This window comes from Monodelphis domestica, chromosome 3 (genome assembly GCF_027887165.1).
Source record: "Monodelphis domestica isolate mMonDom1 chromosome 3, mMonDom1.pri, whole genome shotgun sequence".
In the NCBI taxonomy this organism is placed as follows: domain Eukaryota; kingdom Metazoa; phylum Chordata; class Mammalia; order Didelphimorphia; family Didelphidae; genus Monodelphis; species Monodelphis domestica.
In genome coordinates this window covers 188,931,022-188,944,011 of record NC_077229.1, presented here as the reverse complement: position 1 = coordinate 188,944,011, position 12,990 = coordinate 188,931,022, and the positions used below count along the sequence as shown (strand labels likewise).

At 35.8% G+C, this 12,990-nt stretch overlaps 1 protein-coding gene across 1 annotated transcript in view; it reads left to right on the top strand.

Annotated features, from left to right (window-relative positions):
- The window catches only part of ATP6V0D2 (ATPase H+ transporting V0 subunit d2), a 41,453-nt gene extending 41,056 nt beyond the window's left edge, over positions 1 to 397 (top strand). Inside the window, exon 8 of the mRNA XM_001378881.4 lies at positions 108 to 397. Coding sequence (XP_001378918.2) covers positions 108 to 269 — 162 coding nt within the window. The 3' untranslated portion in view covers positions 270 to 397. The remainder of the gene's footprint in view (positions 1 to 107) is intronic.
- The last annotated feature ends 12,593 nt before the right edge of the window (positions 398 to 12,990 follow it).

Below are 12,990 nucleotides of genomic sequence, written 5' to 3'. Positions count from 1 at the left end.
GGGCATCAAATAAGTATATTTTCATGTCCAATCTCGTTTAGGATGTTATGAATGTAAGGTTTTGCATACACAGCCTAATGTTCTTCATTCTTCTTCTCCCTTCCTAGGTAAAACTGAATGTACTGACCTTCAATAGGCAGTTCCACTATGGAGTGTTTTATGCTTACATAAAGCTGAAGGAACAAGAGATGAGAAATATCGTATGGATTGCTGAATGTATTTCACAGAGACATCGAACAAAAATTAACAACTATGTTCCTATTTTATAATTCAGTGGGAGAAACAGGGTTAGAAAATCAACCAAGATAAATGTGGATCTTGTGGGAAATGATAAAGGCTATTATTTTGCCCTATATTGTGGGCTACACAAAAATAAACAAAGTTTCATCTTAATATGTATCAGATCTGTCATTAAACCCTATAAATCAACACCACAATAATAGTCAATTATTTCTTTCTCCACCAGAATTAAATAATTATTTTTACTTTTGTAATTTATGGTTCAGTTGGCATTAAGCACTAATTTGAAATTATACTAAAATCAATGGTATATTACTAGGCTAGTTTTGTACTTTTGAAGTCTTTCCCCCCTAGTTATCCAGAGTAAGAACTTTTGATCCTAATTCTCCTCTCTCTTCACATACTTACACTCCCTACCCTGCTCCTTTTCTGTTCTTTTAAATTTTGTTTGCTTACTTCTCTAAACTCCTTCTCTTGCCTCTTGAAAAGGCAAGGGCTCCTGGTGCCAAGGGGCCAGTAGCCACTAAACACTGTCTTAGTAAGCTGCGCTTTTGTATAGATGTGGCTTTGTTGGATTTGGAACATTAATACAACTTAGAATTTAATTTTGCCTTAGTGTTGTAAGCAAGTAAATATTTAAGACTCTTCAAACCAGATCTCACCACTGTGATACATTAGTGCATATATTGGCTACTAATGCAGATGCTAACCCTTCCATATTTCCTCCAACTTTTATTCTTATCCAGATCTTTCCATAAATAGTAAATCTACCCAGTATTCTAGGAGGCAAAGAGGAGGAAGAAGAGGAGGAACATAGCAACAACAACATCCTCCTCTTTCCCATGGATACCAGCATAGCCTGGAAACTGCCTATCTCTTGATATCTTATTCTATATCTAAACCACTTCTTTTTTCTTACATGTCATTTATAACTTGTGCCATTATTTGTTCAATGCTATCTGTGACTTTTAAAAAGTATTCACATATTACTTTGAGAAAAATACATATTTTTCTTTGACTTGCAGATCAAAAAAACCAATTGTATTGTACCACTTATTCAGTATTCCTTTTAATATTTCTATGTATCAACATGAAATCCTCTGAAAAGGGAAAGGATTATTGGGGATAAAAGGATCATTTTTTTTAGGTTAAAGAGGGAAAATTTTTTTAAATTTAAAAATAAATAAAAATAAAGTGAAAGAGGTTATCCCCAACTCATTGTGAACTGTGAATTTTTTTTCCCAAAAAATAACTGAACAAAAGTCAGTGCTGGCGTGTTAAAAAAAGGAAGCTGTTTATTGGGGTGGAGGAAAAAATCTTTGTATCACATAAGAGTTTGGTAACCAGGATATTTAAATAACAAATACAAATTTATAAAATTAAAAGTCAAGTGCCCACTGGGCTAGTGGTCAAAAGATAAGTCCTCAAAGGAAGAATTGCAAGATATCAACAGCTATATGAAAGATTGCTCTGAATTTTGATCATAAGAATGAAAATCAAAACCCTGAATTAAGATGCAACTAGTCCATCTTGGACCACAAAAAGATGGATACACTGCTGGTAGAACTGTATATTACTCCTGCAATTCTGGAAGGCAATTTGCAATTATTAAAAAAAAAAGTGATTAAAAGGACCAGACCACTCAACCTTGAGATCCTGCATATAATAAGGCATATAATAACCCCAAGAAAGTCAAAACCAGAAAGCTCTCATGTACACTAAAATATTCCTAATGGCACTTTTTGTGGTAGTAAAGAACTGGTAATAAAACATGTTCTATTGATTGGAGAATGGCTAGATAAATTGTGGTATATGAACATAATAAAATATGCCATAAGAAATTATTAATACGGAGAATTAAGAAGCACTGGAAAAATTATATGAACCAATGCAGAATGAAGTTTTCAAAACCAGGAAAACAGTATTCAAAATAATTACCAAAATATAAATAAAAAGAACAAAAACATCAAATACCTTTAAAAACTTTTAAGAGTTGAGGGAAAGTAAATGTGGATGACTGTGTACCCTTTTAGAATTCATTAATGTGTTTGGTTCAGTTTACTGAACAACTTTTCTTTCTCTTTTTATTTTTGTTGTAATCCATGGTAGAGGGGAGAAGAGAAGTATATATTCAGAGGTAAGGCAATTGAAAAATAAAAGAACACATTTTAAGCTTAAAGAAAGTGATTCTCTGAATTTAAAGCAAGTTCCTTCTATATTAATATGTGTATATACAAATTATATATTAAACCTCTTCATAGTCATAAAATGAGGCACTTGATATATATATTCAAGGTAATATCTTGAAGTGGCAGCACTCAGAAGTCTAATTTAAAGAGCAAATGGACATTTATCAAATAACTACATTTATATTTTTTGTGCATCTGTAAATAGGGTAGAAGATGAAAAGGTAAAAAATGGAAAAGGTTGCCTTAAATATTCAATGATAATTCACATTTATGTAGATTTATTATTGAGTGATAGTACAGGTATTAGAAGTCCCATTTTGTGGATGAAAAAGCATCTTAAGATTAGTTAAGTAGCTTGTTTATGGCCACAAAACTAGTAAGCAGTAGAGTTTTGTAACCAAAGAATTATTTAATGGAGTTAAAGTCATCTGTAGAAAGAAGAATATCAAAGGAATCCATTTTTTTAAAATGGTAATAAAGGAGACCTAGTAGTACCTGATCTCAGACTATACTACAAATTGTTATAGTCAAAACAACTTGGTACCAGACAAGAAGAGAGGTCAATCAATGGAATACATTAGATATCCTATATATAGAAGCAAATGAGCATCGTAACTTAGTTTTTTTATAAACTGAAAACTATTTGGACAAGAACATACAAATTGACAAAAACTGTTGGGAAAACTTGAAATTAGTCTGGCAGAAACTAGATATAAACCAACATCTCACACCATATACTAAGATAATATATGAGTATTTGATTTAAACACAAAAAAGTGACATAAACAAATTAAAGGAGCATGGGCAAAATTACCTGCCTGATCTTTGGATAAGGGAAGGGTTCATGACCAAACCAAAGATAAGATCATAGGAGGTAAAATGGACAGTTTTGATTACACAAAATTAAAAAGGGTTTTGTACAAACAACCAATATTGCTAAAAATTCAAAGAGAACCAGAAAACTAGGGAAAGAATTCTTTATAGTCTATTTCTCTGATAAAGGTCACATTTCTAAAATATATAGAGGACTGGGTGAAGTTGACAAGAATAAAAGTCAATCCCCAATTATTAATATTCAAAGACTATGATGGAGCAAAGAATATGAATAGATACTTTTCAGTAAGAGAAATGCAAAGTAAAGCTACTATTTGATACTACCTCTTGTCTGTCAGATGGGGAATGTTGACTAAAAAGGAAACTGATAAATGCTGGAGGCACTATGAGAAAACAAGTACTTTAATGCACTTTTAGTGGATCTGTGAACTGATCCAACTATTATAGAAAGAAATTTGGAACTATTCCCAAAAAGCTATTAAGCTGCACATACCCTTTGACCCAGTAATACTGATAATAACTTTATATTAAAGAGATAAAAAATCAATAGATATTTATTAAAATGCCTACTATGTGCCAGGCACTGTGTTAAGTGTGGCGAAGTCCCTGTTCTCAGAGAGTTTGCAAACTAATAGAGTATATTGCAAACTAACAAGAATATATACAAAGAAACTATATATAGGATAAATATGAACTTGAAGGCACTAGAATTAAGAGGAGTTAGGAAAAACTTTCAATAAAAGATGGGATTTTAATTAGGACTTAAAAGGACTCAGGAAAGCCAGTAGGAAGAGATGAGGAGGGAAAGCAGTTAGACATGGAGACAGCCAGAGAAAATACATAAGAGCAAGATATGGAGTGTTGTATTCTTGAAAGAGCCATGATGCCATTGTTATTGGATCAAAGAGTAGATGGTGGGTAATAAGGTGTAAGAATACTGACCAGGTCAGCAGCTAGGTAGCTCAGTGGATAGAGAATCAGGCCTGGAATTGGGAGGATCTGGGCTTAAATCTGGCCTCAGACACTTACTAGCTGTGTGACCCTAAGCAAGTCACTTAATGCTCATTTCCTAACCCTGACTATTTTTCTATCTTAGAAATGATACTGTTAGAATATTCTCAGTTTAAAAAAATAATATTGACAAGGTAAAAGTTTTGAAGTGCTTCAAATATCAAACAGATCATTTTATATTTAAACCTAGAGTCATTAGGTGCTTATAATGAAAATGAATCAATCAGTAAGCATTTATTTTAACACAGATGTGCTAAATAGTAAGGATAAAAGAAGCAAAAGATAATCCTAGCCCTCAAGGAGCTTGCATTCCAACTGAGGAGACAGCATATAAACAAATATATTCAAAGTAAGAGATATATAATTAACAGGGAAAGCACTGAAATTAGGAGGGGTTGAGAAAGGATTCCAGTGGAAGGAGATGGAGCATCTTGTTTGTAGAATAGCCAGGAGAGCAATGTCATTGGATTAAAGAGGACCTATAAGAGGGTAAGGTGCAAAAAGCCTAGAAATGTTGGACAGGATTAACTTATGAAGGGGTTTTAATGCTAAATAGAGAATTTTCTATTGGGTTCTTTAGGCAATAGAAGGCACTGGGTGGTTTTTGGTTTGTTTGTTTGGTTGGTTTTGAGTAGAGGGGTGACACAGTCAGACTGGCATTTTAGGAAAATCACCTTAGTGGCTGAATGGAGGATGGATTGGAGTAAGGGAAGACTTGTGGCAGGCAGATCCACCACCAGACTATTACAATACTTCAGGCATGAGATGATAAGGTGAAGAACACAAGAATGGTGGCAATGTCAGAGGACAGAAGATATTAGAAGAGAAACATTAGAGAGATATTGCAAGGTGAAATCAACAGGCTCCAACAATAGATTGAATATGGACAGTAAGAGATAAAGAGCTGAGGATGACCACTAGGTTGCAAGTCTCAGGGACTGGGAGGGTGGTACCAGCTTCTACAGTAATAGGGGGGAATAGGCAAGGAAAGGGTTGGGGGGGCAGTTTAGGGCAAAAGATAAATGAGTTCAGTTTTAGATATGTTTAGTTTAAGATGTCTAATGGTTGTCCAGTTTGAAATGTCTGAAAAACAATTAGAGATGTAAGATTGGAGGTGAGCAGATTGGTGCAGGAAAGATAGATTTGAGAGTCATCAGCACAAAGATGGTAATTATATTCATGAGAGCTGATGAGAGTAATAATAAGTTAAGGAAAAAAGAGGGAGAAGTAAAAAAGGACTCACAATAGAATCCCAGGGTTAGAGTTTGTGATCTGAAGAAGGATTCAGCAAAGGAGATTGAGAAGGAGTGATCAGATAGGTAGGAGAACAGGGGAGGGTGGCATCCTGAAAACCTACAGAGAAAAGAGATTCCCAGAAGTGGCTGACAGTGTCAAACAAAGGCTGCAGAAAGATTGAGGAGAGTGAAGATTGGATTTAGTAAGTAAGAGTACAATTTTGGTGGAATAATGATATCAGATAATAGATTGTAAGGAACTAAGAAGAGAGGAAAGAAAGTGGAGGCATCTATTATAGATAGCCTTTCCAAGGAATTTAGCTACAAAAGGAAACAGAGGAAGATAGTGGCAATGGAAAGATCAAGTGAATGTTTTTGACTTTTGGATGGAGAAGGTATGGGCATATTTGTAGGCAGTAGGTAATGAGCCAGTAGACAGGGAAAGATTTAAAATAAGTGATAGAGTGAAAAATAATAGGGAAGGCATTCTGTTGAAGGATATTGGATAAGATTGCGAAGGTGGAAGGGCTACCATTTTAAAGGAGTAAGGCCACTTCATTATGTGATAAGGTGAAGGGGGAGATAATGGCAAAAAAGCATACGAGAGGCAAATGGCCCCAGTTTTTTTTGCTAAATATGATGCAAAGTTTTTAACTCAGAGAATAGGGCGAGATAGAGCCATGGGAGGACTGAGGTGAGATGAAAAGGTTTAGAAGAGCCACTCTGGAAACTTGGCTAGTCAGTTAATAAGGGAGGCACAGAAAGATTGCCTTGAAGCATTGAGGACCCAGTTATGTAACATAAATTTATAATGAACTAAGTCTGAATGGTTGCATAGTTTCCTCCACCTTCATTCAGCAGTATACCTATAGGCGTGAAATAAAAATTAATCTTGGAGCTTTTTACTAGATTTATGGAGTAAAGAGAGAAATCAGGTTTCAGTCTTTCTAACTTAAGGTAGGATCAGGTCCCTCATTGCAGCCTCCAGGGTTCCCTCTTCTTCCCTTCTTGCCAGAGATGATTAGATAAGATAAGAGGGCAAGCCAGGAGAGAGACCCAGCCCAGAGAGAGTTAATTCAGTTAATTATGTCCTTTCCTTGGCCAAAGGCTTTCAAATGCTGACTTCCCTGGCCTCTGTGGCGAGAGATTGGATAGTGGAAAAGAGATAGTTTGGAAGATAATTGAGCATCAAAAGGTCAGAAGTCACAGTGTATGAGAAAAGTAGGATTCTATAAAGGAAGGTAGAGGGGGAGGTAAAAAGGAAATCATTTAAGGAGAAACGGATAGAGAACTTGACCTGGAATCAGGAGGACCTGGGTTCAGATCTGGCCTTAGACATTTCCTAGATCTGTTACTTAACCCCAACTGCCTCAGAAGTTGCTATTAAGACAGAAAGTAAGAGATTTAAAAAGTAACTTATGATTGGATACAGAGATTTCAAAATTCTCGAGAATAGCGGTAGTACATTTGTAGGTGATAGAAAGATCCAGGTTACAACCATCTTCATGTGTAACTGAGGTTAGGTGGAAAGGTAGCTCAGAGAAAATGAGTAGGGTGAGTGGTTAGAATATTTGAGAGAGAATCAACATGGAAGGTCTGGGTGGTGTTTGGTTAAAAATTTGGTGTGGGAGGGATGAGTGGTACGGGAATAAGGAATCAGGTGGTTGAAGGATAGAGAATGGGGTTTGAGTGATGGATGACCTTTAGGGATTCAGAATCACTGGGATGACCAGGTATGAGAAGTTTTATTAGTGAGTAGAGAGAGGGTACCTCTCCTCTTCCCATTGGAGGTTAAAGATCATGCTAAAGGCAAGTGTAGTATAAGATGGTCAGATGATTAGATCTGGCCCTGCTTCAACACTCTTCTTCCCTTTGAAGGGTGGAGAGTAAGCAGGAAAAGGGCTCAATAAGAGATGGATAGCTGGAGAAAGAAGCCTCATTCTCCACCAACTTTTTTCCCCCCTCTTCCCTCCATGGATAGGCAGAGCAGATGGAAAACCTGAGATAAAAGGGAAGGTTGCTCCTCTTTGCAGCAGAGACTCTCCATATCCCAGTTGGGAGATCAAGCTGCAACTAAAGGTGAATATGACTTTGTTCTGGCACAGATGGAAGCCACTGCTTTTGAACAAATAGAAGATTCCTGACTTCTTGCCACCTTCCCTCAAAGGCCTCCCTGCCCAGTAAAAGATGGAAGACACAAGGCAAAAAGTCAGGAGACCATTTGACCCCCTTAGATTAAAGAAAGAGATAAAGGACCACATACCCAAAAATATTTATAATATATATAAAATCTACTCATTTTACTGTACTGTATTTTCATTCTTCAATAATAAAATTGTGAGCTAATATGACTTCTATACCTAGACTTTACTTAAGGTTACCAATAAGTAAGATCAGTACTGCAGAATGGAAACCTTGTAACTGGGAACTCTCTGAGGAACTTATCAGTGAGGTAAATATGACAGAGCAAAACTAGAGGAAAATAGTTTCTCTATTCTTCTTGAAAATATAAATCTCTCCCTCCCTTCAAATCATTGCCTCAGAGACTCAACTTTTACTCCCACAACCAGCCACTACTTTTCTGGGAATGTTTTCACATTATAATCACTATCTGACCCTAAAAGTGTCTAGGCTGACAAATTGAATTCCTATACTCTACATTTTTCAAAAATACTTAGAATGAACCTGCCTGTTCAGTGCCAAATCCCTACCCACCCTCCTGAAATACGTTATTTTCTCTATGTTATTTTAAAGCAATCTAGCTGGACTAGGCACAGATCTGATGAGGGAATCTAAAAGCAGTTTGAGAATATGTGTAGGCAGATTGGCAGTCAAAAATGACATTGAGCAATTGGGTTAAAAGTGGGGTGTATTGTGAGAAACAAAGTATGGAACAAATCCTTTTTAAATGTAAATGTTTAATGAAAAAATCCATTTTCCTCTCATGCCACACCCACACTCCATTGAAGAAAAAACAAAATCTTATAATAACCATGCATAGTCAGAGTCTTTATTGATCTTGTCCCAAAAGTGTCTCATTCTGAACCCTGAATCCATTACCTCTCTAAGAGGAGGTAGATAGCATGCTTTATCAGTGATCCTCTGGATGCAAGGTTGGTTGAGAGAATTATTAAGTCTTTTAAAGTTGAAACACTACTACTTAACAAAGCCATCCTGTAATTTTTCCCAAGAATAGAGAAACAATTCAAGTCAATAAATATACATTTAAATACATACCAGGTGCCAGGCACTGTGCTAAATTATGAGAATACAAAGAAAGGCAAAAACAAAAACAAAAAAAGTCCCTGCTCTCAAAGAACTCCCAGCCCAATGAAGGAGACAGTATGCAAATAACTAGGTACATGTAAGCTACCACAGGATAAATTGGAGATTATCTTAAAAGGAGAGCACTACAATTAAAGAGAACCTGGAAAGGCTTCTTGTAGAAGATGAAACTTTAACTAAGACTTGAAGGAAGCAGGGAGGCAGAGATGAAGGAGAGATTTCCAGAATTGGGGGTCAGCCAGTGAAGACAGCCAGTTAGGTTATGGGTTGTCTTGTGAGAGAGAGATCAAGGAAGCCAGTGTTATTGGATTGATGAGTACTTGAAGGGAAGTAAGATGGAAGAAGATGGAGAAGGTGGGAATATGTCAGGTTATGAAGGATTTTATAAGCCAAACAGAAGATTTCACATATCATCCTAGAGATACTGAAGTACTGAGCCTAGCAAGCCATATTTAAGCATAATATATGAATTATGTACCTGTAGACAAATCCCTCTCCAGCATTTCCTACATAAAAGAAACTGGACTGATTTCTCTCCTTCCCCTTTCAAAATCTAAACTTATATTTTACCATTACCCTCTGATTGAATATGGTTAGTCAGATTGAATACCACTCAATTGGTGAGTATTTACTAAGCATCTACTATATCGATCTAGCACTGATACATTTTCTTAATTTCATAAACATCATATTCATAAACAAAGAATATTGTTTATAAGATGACTTCACACAAGAACATTACCAGAGTTCCTTTACAAACATTAGCAAATTGAGAAAGAGTGACAGCTCATCTGTTCTGCATAATTTAGGGAAAGGAAGGTCTGGTTCTTATAGTTATGATATTACAAAGACTTCTTTGCTCTTCAGAATGAGGAAAGACTCAAATTTTGAGAATGAAGTTGAGCCTTTGACCTTCAGGACTCCATCACATCTTGCCTGTACTATTGCTCGAGCTCCCATACTGGTCTCTCAGCATCACATCTCCCTCCTATCCATCTGGCACACAACTGCCAACTCTTCTGTTTGACATTTGAAACCTGTTACAACCTGGTTCTATTCTACCTTTCCATCCTAATTACATATAGAAACACTTTTGCACACTCTCAGCCAAACTGGCCTCTTTGTTTCTCACACATGACAGTCTCTCTCCTCTCTCCATGCTTTAGTACAAGACATGGCCTAAGCCTGGAAGGCATTCCTTTCTTACTGGTCCCTCTTAGCAGTTTTCTTCAAAATTTAGCAAACATTTATATAGCACATTAAAGTTTGTAATACACTTTACATATCTTCTTATATATCACATGATTTTAATCTTACAACCCTGTGAGATAGGTGCTACTATTATCTGCATTTTACAGAAGAGGAAACTGAGGCAGAGAAAGGTTAAGTGATTTATCCAGAATCCCATAACTAGTTCATTTGTTAAAAACTATTTGTTAAGTCCTTACAATGTATTAAGCCCTATACTAAATCCTGGAGATACAAAGAAGGGCAAAAATTGCCCTTGCTGTCAAGGAGCTCACAATCTAATGGACGAGACAACATGCTGTTGGGGGGGCACTATGGAGTGCCAGGGTTCTGACACTGAGAGAAAAAGGAGAGAGAGAAAGAGAAAGAGGGAGATTTATAGATAATAAAGCAAGGGCCAAACAGACAGATGCATAGTCTCTATTATCTCCATTTATTTTGACAAAAAGGAAGGTTTGAGGGGGGTGCTACTTTCCCACAGAATATTGTTTATGAAATGACTTCACACAAGAAATTTGCCAGGGTTCCTTTACAAACATAAGCAAATTGAAAAAGAATGAGAGTTAATCTAGTCTGCATAAGACTGGCCGTGCCAAGGGTCTCAGGCATTCTCACAAGCATGTCTTTTCTGGCTGTTTTCTTCAGTGGGTCTAATTTGTCCTAGGTACCTTCAACATACAAATAACTTTGGACAAACAATAGACACATAGATGGATAGACAGAAAGACAAATAGATAAATGGATAGATTGATGGATAAATGGATAGATAAATAGACAGGCAGACAGACAGACAGACAGACAGATAGATAGATAGATAGATAGATAGATAGACAGACAGACAGACAGACAGACAGACAGACAGACAGATAGATAGATAGATAGATAGATAGATAGATAGATAGATAGATAGTAAACTAGAGATAATTTCAACGGAAAGGTACACATATGCAAACAAAAATATACACAAGACGTTTTGGTGAGTAGGGTTCTTTCCTTTTAGTCATCTAATTACACAAACTAATTTACTATTTGAAGACATTTATTAAGTAGCTTATTGTGTCATGCCATACTAGTAGGTATTATACTAACTGCTAACATGTATTAACATCTTAAAATCAGTATTTTTCACATAGTATGACCTTTTAGAGGTAATATCCTCTTTTCGTTCTCTAGGTTAGTTTTATTTAGATTGTATTCTGAATATTTGAACTCCTTTTCTCATGTTCCTCCTAAAGTTACTGTGTGCTTTAAAAAAATGTCAACAGAAATATATGTTTCATGCATTGTGTGACGTCTAACTGCATTCAAAGTCAGAAATTCACCTAAGTTCAGCAAATCTCTATTGAGCAAATAAAATTGAGGAAAACAAATCTGCACAGAAACAAGTGTTAAGGATATTTCATGCATTATCCTTACCTTAGATTAAATGTTTTCATGCTGACTTTTCCAAAACAAAAAAGGAATTTTCAACTAAATTCCACAGAGTGCAAAGGTTTAAGAAGAATATGTTCTCCTAGGTGCAAATCTGGCCTCAGCCACTTCCCAGCTATGTGACCCTGGGCAAGTCACTTAACCCCCATTGCCTAGCCCTTACCACTCTTCTGCCTTGGAGCCAATACACAGTATTGACTCCAAGATGGAAGGTAAGAGTTTAAAAAAAAAAAAGAAGAAGAAGAATATGTTCGTTGACAGAGGAAGTGTTGTTATCTGTGAGTTCAATAGACTCTCTAAACACATTTGTTCTATGAGAATCTCTTTGCTGATATTTCTCAAGCAGTTTGGTATTCTTGCACTGATACTCTGATTAGACTTATTGGACTGACATGTTCTTATTGAAGTTTTCAATACAGAAAAGGGCATTAAATGGAAGTTGTATGCAATTTAATGTATATGCTACAGTACTTAAAAACTGCTATGGAATACAGAGTTCCCAGTGTTTAGACATTGTAGTTTTTAATTCCTTTTGTTCATATATGGCGTTGTTATATTTATTTTGCTTAATTTTTCAATGTTTTCTTTAAAGCACTGGACATGTTGACATTCAAGTTTGCCTTGTACTGCAAGCTTCTTCAGGTCAGGCTGAATCCAATAGTGCATTTTATAGTATGTGTTTCCTTGTGCAGTACTTATGAGAAACAGCTCACACTTTGAATCTACAACATGCCAAAGACAACTTATAAATTGTATTTATTTTTGTTCTTTTTGAAATTATGATCAACCATTTTGGTGATATGTTCAATTACTGGCATTGTCAGGATACTAGAATAAAATGGCTACAACTTTATAATGCCATATAATTGACTTCACTTGATCATTTATGGATGAGTATTTAAAAAATCATATGAGTTAGGCTCATTCATCTGTGTACTTTCTTAGGGGACTATTCAGTTATTTGACAGCAATTTTCCAGGAAGAAAAGTTATGTGTAATATTGGTTGCAGGATAGAAAAGAGAACAACTGAAATTCCCCATTGCAGGTATGAAAAACTGCAGGATTAATGAGGGCATGGACAGAAAATGACAGAAAGCCTTACCATCACACAGTTGTCAAGAACTTGTCCTGACATTTTATTTAGGCAGTTAGATGGTAGAGAGCATAGAGGGCTCAACTGGGATTCAGGTAGATTCAGGAAGAAATAGGATAGATAAGATAGATGATGGATAGATAGATAGATAGATAGATAGACAGACAGACAGATAGATAGACAGACAGACAGATAGATGGATGGTTAGATAGATAGATATAGATATAGGCAGATAGGTAGATAAGGAAATGGAGAGATGGAGAGATGATAGACACATAAATAGATGATATTTAGAAAAATAGAGTATTTATTGAACATTTAATTAATATTATTGAATAGTTAACATGAGCCAGACCCTGTGCTAAGTGCTAGGAATATATATATGTATATATATTTTGTTTTGTTTTGTTTTGTTTTGTTTTT